The sequence below is a fragment of the Struthio camelus genome, chromosome 1 (assembly GCF_040807025.1).
Source record: "Struthio camelus isolate bStrCam1 chromosome 1, bStrCam1.hap1, whole genome shotgun sequence".
Taxonomy (NCBI): domain Eukaryota; kingdom Metazoa; phylum Chordata; class Aves; order Struthioniformes; family Struthionidae; genus Struthio; species Struthio camelus.
In genome coordinates, this window is record NC_090942.1 from 103617450 (window position 1) to 103640880 (window position 23431).

The 23431-nt window shown below is 39.4% G+C and overlaps 1 protein-coding gene across 1 annotated transcript in view; it reads left to right on the forward strand.

Annotated features, from left to right (window-relative positions):
* Nucleotides 1–20108, forward strand: part of NSUN3 (NOP2/Sun RNA methyltransferase 3) — a 37248-nt gene extending 17140 nt beyond the window's left edge. The window contains exons 6-7 of the mRNA XM_068955412.1: nucleotides 3506–3739; nucleotides 19802–20108. Coding sequence (XP_068811513.1) covers nucleotides 3506–3739; nucleotides 19802–19940 — 373 coding nt within the window. The 3' untranslated portion in view covers nucleotides 19941–20108. The remainder of the gene's footprint in view (nucleotides 1–3505; nucleotides 3740–19801) is intronic.
* The last annotated feature ends 3323 nt before the right edge of the window (nucleotides 20109–23431 follow it).

Here is a 23431-nt window from a genome sequence, read left to right on the forward strand (position 1 = left end):
TTCGCCTTTAACAGTGTAAACTCTTTAAGGAGTGGACTGTCTTACACTATTTCAGTACAGTACTTAGGTACTCTAATCCGAAGTGAGGCTTCCAGATACTGTTGTAGTACAAGGAAGAAGGTAAGTGTTCCTTAGAAGAAGTAACTAAACGTGAGCTTCTATCTACAGTTTCTTTCTCCTTCTCTCCTTTCTTCGCACAGTACCAGAAGCATTTGTGGTTGTGGCATTACCCTGAATCTCAGTGCTCCCTTCACTGCTGTTAATAGTGTTGGTTATAAAGTAGCATACATAATTCTATTTATATGCTAATGTTCAGGTATATAATCCTCTTGGTGTATGAACGCGGGACTGCCTACTGGTGAACTGCATTCACAAATATTTTATCATTGCTTGTATTTGTCTAAGTTGTGGTTGTGTTGACTTGCTTAAGGATACTCTAACTGTAGCATTTAATGATCTTTGTGTTGTTTTGTTTGTGTGTTTATAAGCACAGAATTTTCACTGTGCCCTGCCATTTCCCACTACAAACAGAAAAAAACAAGTAGCACTTCAACTGGGCAGTGCTATTGCCTCCCAGCATACAGTGCTGTGGCATCAAATATTAATCAAATTTTTAAGAGACACTTTACTGCTCAGTCTTCCAGATTAGAAAGTGATGCTACAAATCAAGGCTTAAAAAGCTAATTTCAGAAAGATAGATTAAAGATGCTGGAATAAAAACAAAGGAAACAGGTAGTCAAAAGAGGTATTTTAAAAACTGCTCTCACTTGTTGTAGAACAGAATGTTACCTAGCTTACTGAATCTCTTGCAAGTACTTTGTCAGAAATACATACTATTAGCTATCTGCTCTGCTTTACAACAGTTTTCTTCCTTGCAGATGGGCATATTTTAACTGGTCAGACAGGCCACACAGAAGCAGTGTAAACACTGCTCTTTTAAACGGACAGCTGTAGCTAGAGCAGAACAGATGCAAACAAAGACTACAGGTGTAGAGACAGCAGAGAGAACTTAGGGGCCAATGTTGGTGCTTTTGTACCCTGCTAAGGTGTATACATGTATTTGTGGGCGTAGGGGGGAACACAATGAAAATCTGCTCAGTGTTCAGTAATTCAAATGCATGCAGATATTTGCAGAATTTTAGAAAATTAAATCTGGAAGGGTCGTCAGGAGGACATCTGCTCTGTTTTACTGTCTCATGGTGACATGATATATGTCATCCCTTACCAACATTTTTCTAAAACATTCTTAAATTTTTTTATAGATTCTCAGAGGCCTGAGATACGCTTGCAGTTTTGGGATAGCTTTAGCTAATTTTGGAACTATCCTAGAATGACATTCATTAAGCCCTGTTAAACTGAAAATAATCAGATCACCTAAGTAATCTATAACCTATTCTTTACCTATAATAGGCTGAACTTGAGCTACTCTCTCACTTATTCTAAATATGCTAGCCATCTGCTCACTCTCCATCTTTTTACTGAAGACTGATACAATAAAGGCATTAAACACTGATTTTTTTTTTTTTTTTTAGCATCTGTTGCGAAAGAACGGTTCTCTTTAGCTGTCTAAAGTTAGGCTAGTATAAAATGAAGTAAATTATGTATTTGGCTTGTTGACTAACCTAACCAGGAATCATAGAAGAAATGAGAAAGGCCTGTGTGCACTGCCAGAAGAAGAGACTGGGTATAATACACAGGAATTTTCACCTGGGAAGGTGAACACAGTTGTATTGTCTTTATCTGAAACAGTCATTTGCCCTGATTTTTCCCTACTATTTTGGACAGAACTTCTTCAGAGTGATAAAATTTTGATCCTGCTTGTGATAAGGCTTTTTTTTTTTTTTTAATTGATCCTTTTCCTGAAAAGGCCCAATCCTGTTGAAAGAACTAGTCTTTTCCTCTGTATTTTCCTTCTTTTCTCAACTGTTTTCATTCAGATATCACACTAACAGCTCTTCAGCGTGTCTCTTGACTCTTGAGGAGTTACTCTTTCAGTGTCATTGTTTTTTTTCATCTGGGGTCTGAATTGGATTCACTGCATCTGGGGGCTGCTCACTTTGTCTGATTTGAGGGTTTTTTTTTCTTTGTTGGTTTGTCTTTTTAGTTTTTCCACATAGATTTTTTTGGTCAATGCACCAGTAGCATCAGTAATATCCACCAATCTAGGATTATTCTGTGTATTTCCATATAGTATGACTGTGTGTGTCTCATTGTGCTCCAAGAGTCCATGCTTCCAGAATTTGACCTGCCCTTAGGCACAGGCAAAATTCCCTGTGACATACTTGCAATCCTCTGAGCACTTCCCTTGATATCTCTAGTATTCACAAGTAGAGTAACAGCATTCACCTCTTCAGATCCTCTTGTTGTTTTTAAACGAGAGAGGTTTGGTTTTAATTCTATGTTTTAATGTGATATTTGCTTTGGCCCTGTGGTATCTATTTTCCAGAAGCAATGAGGTGATGTGTTTATATACTAGCTTATAAATCAATCTTTGAGCAACTCTGTCCTTGCAGCTTCCAAAGTGTATAATTAAAAGAGATTATTTTAAGAGAGTAATTTAATAGCAAATGAACTTTTAGTGCAGCTTCCTCTTTCAGTTATGTGGTGGTAGCAGATCTGAGGAATGCTTTTCTGTGATACAAGATTTGGTGGGGTTTTTTTCCTTATTCTTTTAATTTGTGATTGCTGAATATGGATTGCAGATCTCATTTCCTTACTCTGATAGGCTACATTTTATGCCTGTGAAAAAGACCTTGGGGATCTGCTTTAATGGAAAGTAAACAGTCTATTTAAAATTAGATTCAGCGAGGAAGCTGAAAAGAACCTCTGACACCAATTGTCATGAAAGTTTCATGAAACTTAAAATTTTAAACGACTCTTTTGCCTTTGTTTAGTCAAAATTTATTAACAGGTTAATAGGTGAAGGGCAGATAAACAGACAGACGATATGGTCTGCTAAATCATATTTCCTTGGGAAATCAGATAGAAAAGTGGTGACTCAATGAATCCCTAGTCCTGTTACCTGCTAAGCTGCAGAAATTGCAGAAGTGTTTATAAAATTACAGTCCTATAATTAGTCCAGGTTATTAGTGCAAATGTATGCTTAGATATTTGTTCACGCAAGCAACTATCTAGGTATTTAACTGGTACTTTTGATATGGTATAATCTGGTTTGTATGCACAGTTGCAGCATTTTCACAGTTGTGTTGCCCATATAAATGCTGGAAGTACATTCTGCATCTCTGGATGCTGCTTTCTACTTGTCATTCCTGTGTAAAAATACCCTTAGTTAACTTGAGAATACATAAATAAGTGAGAGAGCAAAAATGTGTTGCAAGTAGTTTCCTGAATTGTCAATTATATTCTCTATTAAAAGTGTTTTATGAAGTTATTTATTTTTCTTCTGTGTGTTTATTTGTAAATCTAGATTTATAAGTGTTATTTGTTCCACTCTCCCCAAAATATGTCACTTCTTAGGTTGAATTTTTTTTTTCGTTATTTGCAGGTCTGCTGTTAAAGCATTGCGTCCTGGTGGATCACTGGTCTATTCTACATGCACTCTCTCAAAGGCAGAAAACAGCGATGTAATAAATCTCATTCTGAACTCCTGCAGTAATGTTCTGCCCGTAGATATAAGTGATATGGCCAAAGCTGTTTCCCAGGAATTCACTCTTCTCAGTGGTACACAGCAGCATGAACTTTTGGTTCTCCCAGAGAAGGGGAAAACATGGGGTCCAATGTACGTAGCTAAATTAAGGAAAATAATACAGTCCATATGAGGCCTTTTAGTTTATTATAAGAGATATATGATTAATTTTTATTTTTTCTTAATATGCTGTGTGTATATGAACTATAATATATGTCCAAGTCAACTGAATTTAGAGCTTTGCAGTTTTGTATCAGCTGTTCTCAAATTAAAAAGGAAGTTGGAAACTTAGTTTAGTCTCAAATCCAGAATATGTCTTGTAATGAAGATTTGAGGGCCTCTGTGAAGTCCTTTTGAAATCGGGAAAGCTTTATATTATTTTCACAGTGATGCTCTGAAATGCACTTTCATCCTAGAATAGTGGCCTGTTTTGTGTTCTTTACACAGTTTTTTTTTTTTTAATTACTATTTTTAGCACAGTATATCTTTAAATAAGTGGTTTTAATGATGCCCGCTTCTAACATCATTGAAATCCTGCGGTTATTCTCAAACACGTCTAGAAATCTATTTTTCTATAAGAGCTGATTTGTATGCAGAGTCTGTCATCTAAGCACTGACTATTCCAAGCAGTGGCAAAACAGGTTTCATATTTGCCAAGTTGTTTACTGGTAAGAACTGTCTTTTGTTTACAGTTGCAAAGGTCAACGGCTATATTGACACCAGCTTTTTCTTTTTTTAAATTTTTATATTTTATCAAAATATAAATTGAAAGAGTAAATTGTGTTGAAAGGCCCTTAAAAGAGTAGATTCAAATGTATTAACTTTGATATTCAGTTTGTGGTATAATGCAGTATATCCAGCAGCCAGTAAAGCACGTACTCGAAACAGAACCAGAATGATTAATAACTCCAATAACGGCACAGTGTTCAGAGAGTTCTGTTACATAATTATAGTCATAATGAGCAAAACAGAGAGTATGGAGAAGTGGTTTATCCACTGAGTTACGATACGTTATGTGAGTTTGTGATGTCACGTCTGTGGTATGTGAGGTACTAATGTTGCTCTCAAGCTTCTTCAATTCTGCTACACAATGCTATATGGCTATATAGACATGCATGCCCATGTTCATGCATATGCACATGCAAACTATATTTTCCTATGTATTGCCTGTAGATCAGGTCTAAAAGCTTACGATTGAGCAGTACTTGGATTATGCTTATGAGTATTACGTATTAGGTTGTATGTCAGTCTCAAAGCAGAATGGAGCCCTTTTATCCCTCTCTCAGCACAGAGAGCAGAGAGGAGTCCTTTCCCTGTTTAAACCTTATAGTAATTGTTTTTAAGGAAACGTATTTTGAAAGGACAGAGAGTTTTCTGATAGATGAGTTGTAAATATTGAAATGTGCATGTAAGTGTGTGCATGACTATGTACATTTATGTATTTCATATCCATTTTGTATGTACATCTATATGTGTATTTAATCATAAGATTTTTGCATTCACAAACATCATTTGTTCATGCAGCTTTGATTTTTCTGAATATAAAAGGACGTAACTGGTAAATATTGGAAGAATTACCAGGTAATTATTGATTCTGTACCTTGTCAACAAAGGCAGGATTGTGTGAGGTTTTCTGTCAGAAGCTCCATCTAAGCACATCAGAAATGCATTAGTTCTTCATTAGTTTCTTGAATAATTCTGTTGTTGTAAGCTGAAAAATTACTTGTTACAATAGCGTCTAGAGTGTCTCTTTCTCTCTGAAGAATTCAATCGACTTTTTGCTGCCTTTATTCTTCGCTCAGCTTGTTAGGCTGATGCGCCTCAACTCCGTGTTCACATCAGTTCTCTGTCAGTACATCCATGGCAGTGAAGCATTTAACATTTGTCACTACTGCGAGTGTTATGATTGCTTGGAACTTCCTGTCTGAAACTTCCTCTCGCTCTCCTGGGGCACTTCAACCACTCTGACACCTGCTGGAAGGAGAGCACAGCTAGGCACAAATAGTCCAGGAGGTTCCTGCAGAGCATTAATGGTAACTTCTTGACAGAGGTGGTAGAGAGGCTAATGAGGAGAGGTGTGCTGCTGGACCTTAGACTAACAAACAGACAAGGTCTGGTTGGAGATGTGAAGGCTGGGGGCAGCCTTAGCTGCAGTGACCGTGAGATGGTGGAGGTCAGGATCCTGCGAGGAAGAAGCAGGGCAATAAGCAGAATCGCAACCCTGGACTTCAGGAGAGCTAACTTTGGCCTCTTCAGGGACCTACTTGGAGGAATCCTAGGGGTTAGGATTCCCTGGGAGAAATTCCAGGGCCCTAGAAGGAAAGGGGGGGGATCCAAGAGAGCTGGTTAATATTCAAGCATCACTTCCTCCAGGCTCAAGACGGGTGCATTCCTCTGAGGAAGAAGTCCAGCAAAGCGGGCAGAAGACCTGCCTGGATGAGCAAGGAACTGCTGGCAAAACTCCAACAGAAGAAGGAAGTCTACAGAAAAGGGGAAAAGGTGGAAAAGGGGACAGACCACTTGGGAGGAGTAGAGGGACACTGTCAGAGTATGGGAGGCAACAAGGAAGGCTAAGACCCACTTGGAATTAAGTCTGGCAAGGGATGTCAAGGACAACAAGAAGGGCTTCTTCAAATACATCAATAGCAAAAGGAAGACTAGGGAAAAGGTGGGCCCGCTGCTGAATGGGGCGGGTGCCCTGGTAAGGAAGGATACAGAGAAGGCAGAGTTGCTGAATGCCTTCTTTGCTTCAGTCCTCACTGCCAAGGCCAGTCCTCAGGAATTCCAGACCCTGCAGATGAGAGAGAAAGTCTGGAGAAAGGAAGACCCTCCCTTGGTTGAGGAGGATCGGGTGAGAGATCATTTGCGCAAACGACCTCCACAAATCCATGGGCCCCGATGGGATGCAGCCACGAGTGCTGAGGGAGCTGGCGGATGTTATTGCTAGGCCACTCTCCATCATCTTGGAAAGAACACGGAGAACAGGAGAGGTGTCTGAGGACTGGAAGAAAGCCAGTGTCAGTCCATTCTTCCAAAAGGGCAAGGAGGAGGAGCCAAGACACTCCAGGCCTGTCAGCCTCACCTCCGTCCCTGGAAAGGTGATGGAACAGCTCCTCCTGGGGGTCCTCACTAAGCATGTGGAGGACAAGAAGGTGATCAGGAGTAGTCAGCACGGATTCACCAAAGGGAAATCATGCTTGACCAATCTGATAGCCTTCTAGGAGGGGATGACTGGCTGGGTAGAGGAGGGGAGAGCAGTGGATGTTGTCTCCCTGGACTTGAGCAAGGCTTTTGACAGTGTCTCCCATCACGTCCTCAGAGGTAAGCTCAGGAAGTGTGGGCTGGATGAGTGGACGGTGAGGTGGATTGAGAACTGGCTGGATGGCAAAGCTCACAGGGTTGTGAACAGCAGCAGAGAGTCAAGTTGGAGGCCTGTAGCTAGGGGTGTCCCCCAGGGGTCAGTGCTGGGTCCAGTCTTGTTCTATGTATTCGTCGATGACCTGGAGGAAGGGACAGAGTGCACCCTCAGCAAGTTTGCTGAGGATACTAAACTGGGGGGAGTGGCTGATACCCCAGAAGGCTGTGCTGCCATTCAGGGGGACCTGGGCAGGCTGGAGAGTTGGGCAGAGAGGAACCTCATGGAGTTCAACAAAGGCAAGTGCAGGGTCCACCACCTAGGGAGGAATAACTCCATGTACCAGGACAGGCTGGGGGTTGACCTGCTGGAAAGCAGCTCTGCAGAGGACCTGGGAGTGCTGGTGGACAAGCTGACCATGAGGCAGCAGTGTGTCCTTGTGGCCAAGGAGGCCAGTGGTGTCCTGGGGTGCATTAGGCAGAGTGTTGCCAGCAGGCTGAGGGAGGTGATCCTTCTCCTCTGCTCAGCCCTGGTGAGGCCACAGCTGGAGTACTGCATCCAATTCTGGGCTCCCCAGTACAGGAGAGACATGACACTACTGGAAAGAGTCCAGCAGAGGGCTACAAAGATGATGAGGGGACTGGAGCATCTCTCCTATGAAGAGAGGCTGAGGGAGTTGGGCCTGTTCAGCCTGGAGAAGAGAAGACTGAGAGGTGATCTCATCAATGTGTACAAGGATCAGAAGGGAGGGTGTCGAGAGGATGGGGCCAGACTCTTCTCACTGGTGCCCAGTGACAGGACAAGAGGCAGTGGGCACAAACTGAAATACAAGAAGTTCCATCTGAATCTGAGGAAAAACTTCTTCACTGTGAGGGTGACAGAGCAGTGGAACAGGTTGCCCAGAGAGGTTGTGGAGTCTCCTTCCCTGGAGATATTCAAAACCTGTCTGGATGCAATCCTGGGTAATGTGCTCTAGATGACCCTGCTTGAGCAGGGGGGTTGGACTAGATGGTCTCCAGAGATGTCTTCCAACCTTGGCCATTCTGTGATTCATGTCCATAGTGTCAAGAGCAGTGAGATGGCTGGGTTCAAAAGGATGGCACCTGACCGAAAGAAAACTTTAGTTACTGTTGCCTAAAAACAGATGCTGTTTTTGTGCAGTGGCTTTGCTTCTTCAGGCCTCTGTGGCTGAGAGGAGGATGGGTTGGGCAGTTTGCCTTCAGAATAGACATAGCTCATCCCCTGGAGACATTTATCAGCTTCTCCTGGTCAGCCAAATCCTGACCTGTATGTTCAGAAAATGAAGCATTTTTAGAGTTACGCATTAAAAGCAAGACATTACCTGTCCAACAAAAAAGTTAGAACATTTTGGGTTACATACCAAAACATTTTATATATGTGTGTGTGTGTGTGTGTGTGTGTGTGTGTGTGTGTGTGTGTATAGGTATATATAGTGACAGCTATTTAAAAAGAACAAAATTTGTCAAAATATAAGTCAAAGTAATGTTCTGAAATTGCTCATTTTTGTTTGTTTTTTGCATTTTGCTTTTTCAAGAGGAAAATGTAACTGATTGATGGAGCAGCTATTGATGGAGCATCTACTGACTTTCCAGTCTGTTACCATGCAAGTTCTCTTGTGTATGCTGTCTCAGCAGCAGGCAGTCTCACAGGCCTTTACCTCTCAAATTCTGAGACTGTCAGACCTACGTGAGCCCATGTTCTGACCTTTGTGTAATACAGATCATGAAACGTTATCAAAATGAGAGAGATACGATTCAGAGGGCATTCAAAGAAATGCAGTAGCTGAAGTGTTATTTGTCCTCCTAAATTAAACAAGTCCAGAATCTCAGGAAGCCCAAGAAGACTTCCTACATTACTGGAAAAGGTCACATTGTCTAACTGTGTATTGGAGGCCGGAATAAGCAATATCAACAACTTTTGTACACTCACCAAAAATGTGCACATACATGTGTGTATGTACTTTTTTTCTTGGTGTTATATTGTCTGACAGAGTTGGCTTTAAGAACAAATGTAAACCTGCAGTTCTCCCTTAGGGATAATAAAAGAAAGATGGGGCATCATTGCTGTGCTGTTACAGTATGTTTTGCTCCACAGGGTTAGGGAGCTGGGCCATTAAGGAAAAGAGAAACACTCTCTCTCTCCTTTTGAGGCTCAGGAGAATCCTGCCTAATCCATTATTGCTCTCCATCAGGTAGTGAGATTCTTCCAGGAGTTTTTCTACACATGGGCCTCTGTTTTAAGAGGGCTGCAGAGATCAATAAACCTGTGTCTCACTCCTGCAATGTTTGCTGCAGGAAATAAATGCGTAAGGTACCACACTGCTTTGGTGTATGAGCTTCCACGGTCGTCTTCTCTCCTAGTTTGTGACGAAAAATGTTTGAGGTGCCCCTGAACTATCAAATTGTCAGCAGTATCTGCGAAAACTTAAGAGAATATAAAGCATATGCAACTTGAGGCACAGAAGTTACTAATGTATGCAGATGATACTGTGTTCCTATGAAAAGACCTAATAGCATCTGTTCCAGAAACATTAAATATAATATCCAAATTTGGAGTCATCTCAGACTACTGGATGAAATAATACCCTTGTAAAAATGCTTTCCATCAGTTTTATTTGCCCTGTGGCAATTGAAATGGAAAGCCAAGAATGTAACTTACTCAGGAATGTAATTAAAATATGTGGTTAAACCAAATGGTTGAGGAGAATTTGAGCTAGGTAATCACACATAGAACAAAGGGATCCTTGAAAACTGAACCTTGATGAATCTCAGCGTATTGGTGAATCCCTGTGAACTGTGAATTGCATTAGACCTAACTTATGCAGCAAGGTTTCCTAATTTATGTAAAAGCTGCACTGAGTTCTGCATAACCCTTTGTTGATCTCCTGGAGTTTCCTTTAACTAGTTTAAAAAGGTACCACAAAGGTAAAAAAAAAAAAAATGCTAACTAATGAGTGTTATTTATTTTGTTTTGTAGCACGTGTATTCTGTTCTAATCAGTTCTGGCTGATAACAGGGATTTGGTAAGCACATGTAGAGGGAGAGGGAGCGAGAAAGGAGCGGAAAGGAAGAGGTGTGTCTGGGGAGGCAGGGGGGAAGGCTGGCACCTGTGAGAAAGCAGCTTCCAAACAAACTGTACTTCTTGAAAAGCATCCTTTCAGGATGCTTTTTTTCAGACACTTGAAAAGTGTCCTTTTAGGTACCTCTTAGATACTTTTAATGTCCTAAATGTCCTCTGCTCACCTTCAGAATAATGCTGCCACATACTCCCTTTTTACACCTTTTTCTCAGGGCATTGTAAAGAAACTTCCTTCCTATATCCTGCCTCCTCTTTCAAGAGCAGCACTGACGGAAATGGGACAGCAAACAAGTCAGCCTCTCTATCTTAGAGGAAATTGCAGCATGGAGGAAAAGTCAGGTGAGCAAGCTGAGGGCCAGAAAATGACCATGGAGCAGCCAGAGAAAGCTGCATAATCTTCGAGAAAAGTAAATAAGAGAGCGTTTGTTCAACCACTCGATCAGATTAGGCATAGCACATACCAGTATCAGTATACCTCAAGACAGTAGAGATAACTGGAATTCAACTGCTATTGTGCTTTTCTGCCATTTTCTTTTCAAACATACAAAAAGTAATTTCCCTGTTAGGTTGGGTTTTTTTTTTATGTCACAATAAGACATGCAAGCCTTATATAAAGGCAGCTTCAGTATTTGCCAAATTTTATCTTTTATCTAATGACATCTGACATAGTTCTATTATGGCTTGTCAAAAGCATTCTCCACTGTGGAATAGAGTGGAAAAACAGATTACACACACAAACGACTGTGGACTGTTACAGTCAACTAGGGGACTAATGAGCTCTTGGCTTTCTTACTATGATGTGCAATAAGACAGGAAAGTGTACTGAAAGAGGGGTACAGTAAAAAGATTAACACTACAGCAATAGAAGAAAAGTATGAAATACTAGATGAGAGATACCACTGCTTTTACCAATTTTGATTTGGATGGAGCAGTAGCAACACTGAACCCCATGTACGAAAAGGTCTGTGAGTGGGTGGTGGGGAGAGGAGAATTCCTCTGGAGAAGTATGGATAATAAAATTATTTGGAACCCCAGTTACGTATGTTGGGAGTGGGGAAGGTCTGCTTAGTTCATTTTTCTATCTGAGTAGGAAAATGTCTTTTGAGGACTTTGATTATGAAAACTGTGGGGTTTTGCTTTGAATTTACAAAGTAGCTAAATCAGCTATGAACACTAAATAGAGCATGGCTGCCTGATTTCCAGAAAAGTGAATGGCTGTGTATCGGTGCAGTGTTCTTACCAAAAATACTGCATTGGTGGGAAAAAGTTTTGAGAATCACATATGGGTTCAGTACTCTACTCTGTCACTGAATGTGGCCTACTTGGATGCTTACTTTATGAAATACTGGTTAAAAATGAGACTTCATTTTCTTCTAGAAGAAACGTAAACAGCACATATTGGCCCCCTCTTACTTCAGAAAAGGTGAAAATCATTTTAACTTTTCAATTATCAGTTTGTCAAAGTTGGGACAGAGAGCACGGGGCATACACAATCACTGCTCTCATCTTTTAGGTGGTGCTGATGTGTCTGTCCCCAGCACATGATTTTTGACTGAAGATAGCTTTTTTGATAAGACAGACCATAGCAATCATGAAACATTTGTCAGAAAATGCTTCATTGGCTCATCTTCCTAGCTACCTCGTAAGCTTTGAAGGGTCTATTGGGCTTGGCAGGTTTTTTCCTTAGCAGTGTGCATAGTTTCCAACAGAACGAGGCACTACAGAGTTCTCATTACCCCATTTGATAAATGTTCTTTGGTAGTAAACAAAACAAAATTCCTTCTTTAAAAAAGTCACAGCTACTTTTGAGAGGAAAGGATGGAACATAAACCTGAGCTTCATGCAGTTTCCCCCTTATACATCTCTGTGTAGTTCACTGAAGAGTTTCCACTCCCTGCAGCTCTGTTTAAGGTAGACATTTGCATAAATGTTTTCTCACTGTTGCGATAGGCTTATGTTCCTGTAACTATGTGATGGTTCTATAGAAGTGGTGGTATTGTGATCACTGACCGGTGTGCTATGATGGTGCAGTCCTTCATGGTCACAGAGGAAAAGAAACAGATCTGTTACCCTAAAACTTTAAGCCATCAATTCTGTAAGAGGTTTCCAAAAGTTATTTAGAGCTAAGTCTTTTTTCAAAGAAGAGAAGGCAGTGCAGCTCCCCAGATCTGAATGTGAATAGCACTTCAGCTAAGGTTGGTGATACACTTGCATTATTTTTTTCCAAAGTGATGCTTTCCTGACTTAGAAAGATGGCTTTCATCTTTAATAACCGTAACAGTTTGGCCTGACCTTATTTCTGACAAGTCTAATCAAATAAAGCAGTGAAAATAAGCAAGAAGAGGCTCCTTTGCATGCAGCATTAGAGTAACTCTCACAGGGATCCAAGAGAGATTTGGATTAGCTGTTGCTGTTTCTTTGTCACGCGCATATTATTCTATTGTGATACTTATATACCAGCACCTGTATCAGTGATAGGTGCTGACACAACTCCTTCTGATCCTCCGTTTGTCTCAAAAAACTTATTTTGCTGCTTGAGAAGATCTCTGGAGATGTCTGCCTTGCTTCCATAAGAATCTGAGAATGAATGATTTTCAGATGAACTTTTGGCATACTTCAGTGTGGTACAAACAGACTAACAAGGCAAAATTCCATCTCGGAATAGATGTTCTTGTAGTCTCTTAAGTGGCTAGAGGTCTCGTGAGTTTGCTATGTATAAAAATGTAGTATATGTTTCAAATGCACTTTTTTCCCCTTTATTTAATGTGCTCAGTTCTGTTAAGCGTCCTCCCCAAAAAAGAAAGAAACTTGGTGCCCTAAGTAAAATGGGGTAGCACAAGCATGTTAAGGCAGTAGGCAAGGGCTGGACAAGGAGAGCAACACGAAGGTAACAAAAATGGTAACTTCATCTTTTTACGATTATAACCTTACCGAGAACTGTAAGTCAAGCATCATGTATTACAGAGACTTAAGCGGAGGTTTCTGGTTTGGACATTTCATTAGATTTTACCCAGAAATAAGTGTGACCCCAAACTCCTCATCCTCTCTGTCTCTCTGTCTGATAAATTGGGACTGCCTATACTGAGAGTTTGGTTTTAAGAGTACCTAATGAACACACGGTTCAAAAAGGGTCTCCCACCTCACCAATTCTAGTTCCCCGCTTTGGTAAGTAGCAAATCATATGCCTGCCATAAACTGATAACGCTTTTTCTTAAAGGTTGCAGATCTCTTGCCTCCACTTCCAGTGTTCTGGAATCACATTACTCAAGATTTAGAAAACTAAATGACAGCCTAAATGTATTCACAGCCAGTTAATACCTAGTTGTTCTTGAGCCAACGTTGGACTTAAGTGTTAAATATAATCTTTGCCCACTTCTAATGAGGTTCCAAAATTTCCTTCTAATACTGGCCACCTGGGACATCTTCTAGGAGAGATTTAAATCAGATTAGTGCACGTCCCTGCCTGCTTCCTATGTTCACTGCCACAGCAACAACAAATCAGCAGCTACTACTGCCTTCATTTGGGGGTGGTAGGGTGGAAAATACATGGAAATACATGGAAATATGTATGATAGAGTATTACAAGTATTTCTCTGATTGTCCCAGTGTGAAATAAGACGATAAGGGAATTTTTTGAGTAATATCTTAGGCTGTTTTGTTTTGTTTTGTTTTGTTTTGTTTTGCTATGTTGGTTTATTTTTAGGCGAGAACTAAGTTTGTGCAACTGAAAAGATAAGATACGAATGGGCAGTGTGAGGACATAGCATCCAAAAATTTTGTAAGTTGGTTGTGCTTCCTTTTAAATTTACAATTTATGCTACCTCTGTTTTATTGCAGTAAGAAAATATTGACATTAGGAAGGAATTCAGAGATGAGTGGCAAATTATATTCCTGAGTTAATGGAGATGAATCAATGAAGAAGGGATAAAAGCTAACTGTTCAGTGGAAGTTGGCTTAGTAATGTTATGAAGGAATAAGTGCCAATATCTGAAGGATGTACACAAAAGAGAGCAGTAGAATTTAGTGTTATGCAAAGGGATTTAGCTAGGAGGAGTGGTACGGGATTAAGAAAAATCTTGGAAGTCAGGTATCAGGAAAGCTTGGCTGGCAGTGTGATTAAATAACTGATGGAATAATTCCCTGTGGGAAAGAGAAGAATCCAGGCCATCTGAGTGGTTTAAAACAAGGCTGTGAAAGAGGATTGCAAAAGGTACAGGGAGGAATAATCTTATGTTGGCAGGATATAGACTTACTAGCACTTTTTTATTGGTAATTTTTACGATTCTATGGCTAACCAGGGAAATGTTTAATGTTCCTGGTACAGCAACTGAGGGTAGAGGAAGGAAGATTGACATATCCAGCACTGTTATAATTCATTTCATTGCTTCGCATAGGGCTTTTATATTGTCACGCCCATAAAGCACCTGTGTGTGTGTGTGCTTATAGCCAGTTCATCTTTATATACTGCTGCTGATCCCATTGAAGTGAATGGCAAAACTCCCATCAATTTTAATGGTTGTGGGATATGGCCCATTTTGTAGATATACAATGTATATTTCCAGCACACAGTACTTCTGCTTCTCATCTGAGATTCTGAGAATGTTTTATAAAGCAGTTAAGTCAGAACTATTGATATAGTCTCCAGCTGATGAGATAAAATAATCTATCTTCAAAAGGAGACTGAAACATTGACTTTTATTTTTTTATTTATTTTAGGCACAGGATGCACATGGAGGGGCTCCCTGTGCAAAAGGGCTGTCTTTGGAAAAGCATATTTGGATAGAGACTTGCTTAATTAGCAAGGTGCCAACCAAAATTATATTTAATTATTGATTCTTTGGGTATTTTAGCTAGTCTTCTTACTGAGAAGCATATTAGGCAGTAGTAAGATGTCTGTTCTTTCCAAACCCCATCATCCTTGAGTTTATTTGAAGAAAATGTACAGAGTATGAGCGGTATTTTAGTAGCTGTAAACCCTTGCTGATTGTGCACTGGAAGATCTTGATGTGAGCATTCGGAGTGTGTGTACTGGAAATAGAATTATCTGAGAGGCCTTTACTCAACTTGAGGAGCTTCCTTTCTTCACAGTAGTGTAAGTTGTATAGCATTCACATTACCAGCTTAATGAGAGCGTAGGGTTGTAGAGGACCCGGATGGGAAGTCTGCGGTATAACTGACACTTCTGGAGCCAAATTATCAGTTATGTACCAGTAGAGAGTAAATAATTCATCAGACTGCACTGCAGGTGACTGATCACCTAGCCTACTGTACAATATACTTTTTCACTCAGTGCTTGCCACAGCCACGCATTCTGGAATTGGATTGTACAGACACTTATGAACTCTTTCCGTGATTGGATGTATGCAAGAGTATATCCAGCGTGTTAAACTACGCTTTTCTTTAGTTAGAGCAGTAAGAACAAGGAAGAGTAAGTCTTTATGAATGTGCTGATTTAGGTAGTTGTGCTATTTTGGGGTGACAGAGTAATTGAGTAGACAAATACCACCATTTTGAAGTACCTTAGCATCATCTAAACATACAAGAAGTCCACTTGTGTGCAGTGCCTTTCAACCATTCTTGTATAACACTAATTATCTAAGAAATACATGAATTAACTGATTTTGGTTGGTATGGTTTGGTTTTCACCTTCTTGGAATTTTCACAGGTTCTTTTTTTATATAAGTAGTCTTAAAAAAATTCTAAATACGAGGTTGACTTGAACGGCTAGGTTGGGATTTATATTCCTACTCTGTTCTCAAGAGAATGCAGACCTTGAATAAGTGCTGAAAGCGGTTTCATATAGAGGTATATCCCACTGAAAGCTAAACTGTACACTGTAATGCCATTCATTATAGAAGCAACTGTGGCTTTGTGGAGAGGATAGCTTTGTGATTAAAGCACTAGGCTGAAGTTCAGGAGGTCAGAGTTCAGTTCCTAGTTTTGCTATTGATTTCCTTTGGGCAATTCACTTCTGGTGTGATTTTTAGAAGCACTTAGTGTAGGCCTAACTCTGCTATTGAAATCAAAGATTCCTATTGACTTCTTTGAAAACAAAGTTAAGACATATTGATGCCCATTTGCTGTTTTTGTCCGTAACTTCTCCAGGCCCTATTTTTCCATCTGTAAGATGAGAATGATGGGTTTTACTCACAGAAATGATGTGAGGTAAATTCACTAATATGTGTAAGGCACATAGATCTCAGAACAACAAAAGCAAAGCTTGTAGCCAGACACCTGCGAAGTAAATGAATGCTACGGGGCCATCACTGCCAATTGCAAAAGCTGATTGATCTGAGACCTTATTTTTAAAAATATGAGGCTACTTTTAGTGAGAAAATTATTTATTTTTACTGAGAATATGCCAGATTTTAATAACAGAGGATGAGTATGAGGAGAGCTTTTTGGTATAAAGTTTCTTCCTGTGTCCCCTCTTGAAAGACAGTCTTGCAGCTCACAACAGCTGTCAGTAGCCTGCAAATTATTTCCACCCTCCCTAGCAGATGCCACAGTGGCAGCTGGCAGTGTGCTGTGAACTCTGGAGTTGTCAAAGATTAAATTTGTGAGAGTGAAAGTTGTAAACAAAAAAGAGATAAACCTTTTTTCTTTGGCAAAAGCCTGTCTTCCTTAGGTTTTTACTTGCCTTCTTCCATAATACAAAATGCAGTAACTTTTAAACTCAGCTGTGCTTTAGTCTGAGATATATTGCTACTTTTTTAAATTATTGATGCTTGACCCAAGAAACACAATGGATATGTTTTGTTTCTCTTCAAGTTGCGTTGCTCCCAATGCAGAAGAGAAAATTAGATACCAGTGCGTAAGATAAAAAGTTTTGGAAAAGCATGTACAGTTTTACTTGTGGGGCTGCAGATGCAGGGGATGTCAAAAGGGAACAGTATCACAGTTAACTCTGTGAAGGCCATACCATTGCTTTAAGGAACACAGCATTTTTTAGCTTTTGCACTTTGCATGCAATTAAAGTTTTTTTGGAAAGGGGAAGTAGCTACTAGTTCTGAAAAGAAGAGACGTCTGAGGAAGAGTCAGAGAAGAAACGTGCTGCGCTAAAGAGATAATAGAATTACCAGACACTTTATGCTAGGTGTAATCACTGTAGTTAAAAGAAGAACAAAGGGCTGTGATTGAAAAGAATATTACACATACTTCAAATAGAAAAATACATGTAGGGTGGGTTTTGAACCCCAAATTTCCAGTGCTGGCACCAAAATACTGTAGTGTGCACCCAATAAATACCCGCAAGAGTGGGTAAAAGGGTGTGAAAGAAGTTTATGGTAGTGTCTGGAATACCAGTTTGTGAGTTATCTCCATGGGTGTTTTTAAGTGACAGAAAATGTGAATCACTGGCTTAAAGTGAAAAAATATTTAATAAAGCCTCAGGAACAAAACAGAACTTAAAACTGCTAGATTTGTCCCTTGTTTGTGGTTTGATACACATACATTTATAAAGCTGGAACTTCTCATGCTGTACAGGAAGCAAAATCTTTGACTGACGTTACAGCTTGGGAAATTCTAAGTTCAGGAAGTTGAAATGTAACAGCTGCTTAAATTAGAAGCTGTTTTTTCACAAGATTGTTTTGAGAATGGGAGTATAGTAAGCTGAGAATAACTAGAAATATCATTAATAGTGACCAATTTTGAAAGAGTTGTTTTACCTCATTCTTTGGGCATTCTCTCAGAGAACTACATAGAAGATGACATGACATGGGGCAGAATTATTCCCTGCTGACTTTGTCTACTGAATGGCTCCATGCTTTCTTCTGAAGTGTTTGGCAGTGATTCTTCCCAGAGATTCAAGATTGGATTATACAGACTTTGTCTGATGGCAGATGGTAATATCTGTGTTCCTATCAAAAAGCTCTGAACAGTTTTTTTTTTTTTTTTAAAGCTTCCTCCTGCATGTGCATATGCACTCATGCACGTATGCCCTCTTCTGCCTGAAAGATACTTACAGATAGCTAAAGTATGATTAGGCTCATGGGATCAGAGATAAGGAAGTGGTGTGTTTTGTTTGTCTTTTTTCATTGAAACTGTTGGATCATTGATTCCTTTCATGTATTTTGAATATGCAGAACATTTGGAAGGAAGAAAAACACCTCTGGTAGACTAGAGAGATATCTTTAAAAAATCTAAAATAGTCTTTTTTTTTTTTAAAGGAATGGAAGAGAAATTGCTATTTCTGAAACAGTAACACTATAAAACAAGGAGAATATAAAAAACTTTCTGAAAAAGCATATCCTTTGTTGAGTCCTACAGTAAAAGGGAAATGAGAACTCTTTCACTCTTCACATGATACCTTTAGTCAGCCTGAAATGGAGTAAGGGTAGTAGTAGCTAAGTGACTTAGGTGTCAAAGTCATATTCACTTCCTAGGAGACTTATGCTTTCAAAATTATTTCAGCACTTTTGAAGGTGTTAACTTAAAGCTCAGAACAGACTAGGCTTCAGTATGTTTTACATAGTGGCTCTTCTCCTCCAGTGTCTTGGCTACTTCTGGTGCACAGCTACTATTGGCAATGGGAAAGTGCATTAGATTTTCTATATGGGATTTTAATGAAAATATAGACTTGTTTGGAAAGGAGAAGGTAAAATTTTGTTCATATACCTTGAACTGGCTTGGACTATCTAACTGATCATTCTACGATGAGTAAAGCAAGACTGAGCATAGGGCTGGTGTGAAATTGGCAGTAGCAACTATGGTGCAGGCAGAGCTTATAAATGTCATCATACTAGCTTATCTCTAACAGCATGTATGCCTATGTTTAACACAAATTATATAACAGGGCATTACAAAGACAGAATACCTTTAGGAGCAGGGGACAACATGCAAATACCTGATGTTGGCATAACAAAGATAGTTTCAATCTGCAACTCCTGGCTTGGGCTAAGTCTGTTTGGAAGACTCCATTCCATCCCTGCATTCTGCCTCTCTCCAAAATGTATTTGGACAGCTGTATTTCCTGGTTGGCTTTATGTATGCCTAATCTTTGTTCTTCTTTCTTTGGTATATCCCCTTTTTGAAATCATTACTTTAGAGCATTGATAAATGTGGAAAAGGTAGTTCTAGGCACAGCCAGTTTTGTAATGGCCAATCCTGGCAGAATATGTTAGCAAATGTTACAAGTGATATTAGAATATCATTTTATTAACACCACCTTACATTTTCTTCAGTATGTTGTTCAGTGAACCTAGTGAAGTGAGGTAAGAGTCTTTCCCCCGTTTATCTTTAACCCATATCTTTGGATGATAAGTCAATGAGGATTTCTTTGAACTTTTGGTCTCTTACTCAGATCAAGATGTGCATATCTGATGTTAACATTTTGTTTCTCACAGGCTTCAGAAGAAAGGATTTCTCTTTTCAAAGGAGAACAATGTCTAAATATCATTTAGTTGAATGACTATCATTTCCTCACCTCTCCCAAAAGGCGTGATTATGCTTCACTAAAATGCATAGTAGTGTTTACTATGGATGGCAGCGTAGTAAGTTTACTGGAGAGGGAGGAAAAAATCTTTCTTCCAAGACTCCATGCAAACCTGAGGCAAAATGAAGCTAGGCATCAGTTCACTGGCTTAATTGATACTGGATCTGAACTACTGTAACCTCTACTGTAGTAGGGCTGTCTTCGCTGTTACCACAGTTGGATGTAGAGTCAGTTCTAATCTAACTTAGTCTCATTTCTCTATTTCCAGGAAGGATGAAGAAATGTATCGTGCCTTGCTAACAGACCTGTCAACTCATTTCAACTCGCTGCTGTTTCCCAAGACCCATATTATAACACATTTATCTAACAAACCCACTCCATTAAAGAATATCAATATACATGTTTAGACCTAAAGACTTCCTGACCGCTCTAACCCTGTAGCAGTCTCTGTTGTTCTGAGTGTACACACTGAAAACATTATCTGCTGTCTACGTCAGGAAATCCTCTGCTCTCTAGTCCTTCCCTACAGATCCATTGTGCTTTGCATGGCATATTTCCGTTATCAAGGCTGGCAGGTATGTTACCAGGCTCATAAAGGATTTGTTAAGAAATTACCTTGAGTCCATTGTGTTTAATGCAGGTATAAACAAATCAGCTGCGGTTTTCCTGTTACAAAGGAGATGGCATAAGTCAGTGCTTGAAAAATGGAGGAAAATACATAGCTTGTTTATATTTGTTAAGCAAGACAAGCCTTCCTGGGATTGCAGCCACTGGGACCGTGGCAGGGCAGCAAAACTCTGGAGCAAATCCTTAACTGGTATAAATTCTCTCTGCGGACAAATGCAACTGATGTAAGTTATCATAGTTTCAGCCTGACAATGGTAGCTGATACCAACTAGGCATCTGGTCCGTCCTTTAGAGGGAAAGGTTTTCCAGAACTGTAACTTGCAACATTAAAGTTTTCACTTCATCTCAGTTTGGCCATTAGTTTAGGACTATAAATCTGAGGTGGTCTGGCAGTACAAATGTAAGCAGTGTACTTTTTGAGGAGAAAACTGTTCACTCACTTTTCAGAGGAATGGAAATGATATTTCTTGGATTCTCCCACAAACAAGTAAACTTTTGAGAGACATGAATGTACTTGTAGCTATTAGGAATTGGTCTGGCTATTCAAAAGGTGCCTGAAGTGAGAACTTGGAAAACAAGACTCAAAGGAGGAAAGAGAGACATAAGACCACAATTAACAAGCTGTTGACTTGTCTCCCTTTTTAAAGAGAGTTCTCTCTAATTTATATTGTAAGCAAGCCTACTCCTTCGTAGAATTTTCTGAGTAGGTTCTCAAATTAGAACAGACTTCTATGCTTTGTTCTCAGTGAAAACTGCTGTGCATAAGTTTGTGCAGTGCTTGCAAACAAAATTGAAGTTTTCCATCTAGTCTTTTTTTATAGTTGAATACATAATTTTATCAGCTTTTAGCATCTAGAATGGTAATAGATTGCATCTATAAATGTGTGTGTATACATATATGTATATACTGGTATGTATATTCATTGGGAGGTATATTAAAATGTAGTGAGACAAAAGTAATTTTCACTTCAATTTCAGTGAATAAAGCAAATCCATTTTCCATCGGTCATACTGCTCCTCTGTTGTCTGCCTCACAGAGTAGGATTTGAATTGTTCAAATGAAATTAGAATGTCATGGCCTTGAACTGAACAGAAACAAGAATCAAAACAATATTTGTGCAGGAGATGTCTATGTAATCTGTGAGACATCTAGTGCTGTTAATTTGTAAGTATTGCTAATTCAGTAGCAATAACCTCCTGTACTAATGCAATTGAGCGTCAATATTAACACATAGTAATACATGCATTAAAAATGCTCCATTTTCTTTCTTTCTGTCTTTCTTTTTTTTAACATGCATGATCAGATTCAGGCATAACACTCTAAAATTTGTATTATACTCAGCCAATCCAGATCTCATTATATTAGACAAACATTGTACAGGAAGAAAGTGGATCATGTAAATACCCCTAATAATATTCATGAATTTTCCTACGGCACTTGGTTGAAAATATGCTACCAATATTCTCTTATAAATGACCTTGTTTAAATACTGGTATTCTATTTCTGTACTTTTCCATTGCTACTTAAGAGGTTTTGATTTACCTCTCTGGATAAAATTCAATGCTGTTGCTGTTTGTTCTCCAGCATTCCTAATGATGTTAATCTCTCTTACCTCCTTCCTATCTTCTTGCTGTTCTCTGAATGCCAATCTGTATCACAAACTGGAACCTGAAGTTGCTTTAGCTCTTCACAGACTACAGGATGCTTTTTTACTTCTTTTTTAAACATTCCTTTGGATTGGCCAAAATTAATGCCTGCTGCGCAACACCATTTCAGCTACTGTAGGTAATAGTTTAATTACCTCTTCCCTTCTGATGTAAAGCTGCTTGTGTGCTGGCAGTTGCTGTTGGGCAGTGTGTTTGTATAACAGACCAAAATATGGGAGTGTGTGTTTGTACATACATACAGAAATACACACACACACACACACACACACACACACACACACACACACACACACACGTATACTGTATATATAGTATTATGTATGCCATACAGTGAGTGGTCTAGGACAGCAACTACAGGTTGGCCTTCTGGATGAGTCTTGCTAATGGAAAAGCTCCAATTTTACACTGAATCATGCTGTCATGTTTAATAAAAATAATATCTGTTACATCCATTTCTGTAGAATATTTTAACATGTTTTTAAAATAAGAGTCTATCTAAAAAATTCCATAGGTTTTCACAGTAATTTCTATATAACTCCATGGCATTTCTATGGGGCTTTTCCTTTTTTTAAAGTTGCACAAAACCTTCCCATAAAGCAGTGTGGTGTCTTGTACATGCAATTTGCTGAAGTCAGAGGGGCAACTTGTATAAAATTCAATACCTAATATGTACTTGACAAGACTAAGCCTGTGTTTATTTAGCATTGTTTATTACCCATAAAGATCAACTTGTGCATGTGAATTCAAGAAAACTCTTCTATTGGTTATGATGGTACAGGTTGAAGGCCTTTCCTGGTCTATTGCTAAATCATCAAGGGGGTAAAACTGTACAGCTGACTGGTGTGTTTGAGCTTCAAAACAGAAAAGCAAGGTGGAAAGGAGTGATGGGAGAGTCACTGACTTCTTTTTTATGGAGAGACTTGCAGCTGATTCACATATCTTGCTTCCTATTTTGTTCTTTTTCCTCTTTTGCCATCCTGCTACTTATTTTGGGAGAGGTATTGGCAGATCTTGGGACATTAGTTTCTCTGCCCTTCGTTTCACCCCATTTTTGGTCTCGGTAGTCTGGGGCCCTTCAGGAATACTTAGGAATTAGTATGGCCACAAAATATTGAGGGTTTTTCTAATGGCAGACATGTCACTCCCCACATTACATCTGTGAATACCGACTCCAAAAGGTTACTGGAAAGAGAGCAGCTTTTCCAAGGAGCTGACCACTTGCTTAGCAATAAAAAAATCAGCACCACTTGAAGAACTTTGTCTTGCTTTTTTTCCTTCCATCTGCCATGGATGGAAAGGCTAGTAATGTGCTCTGGAGAGGACAGGAAATCAGATAACTTGCTATTGACACTTTCATTTGTTGACTACAAGGTTTATTTGTTGATCAAGGCAAGTTTTTATTTTGTTTCATTTTTTGCAACTAAATAAAAAGGTGTGTGCTTCTGATTCATTCAGTAAACTAAATCTCCAAGAGTAACAGCATAATTTTAGTACATTCCTCCGGTAAATAGTTAGGGTAGTGCAATGTAAGCAGTGCATGAGTTAACGTTTGCACTCATGGAAAAATATGCAATGCTGTAGCACTTTAGGTGGTACAGTTTGT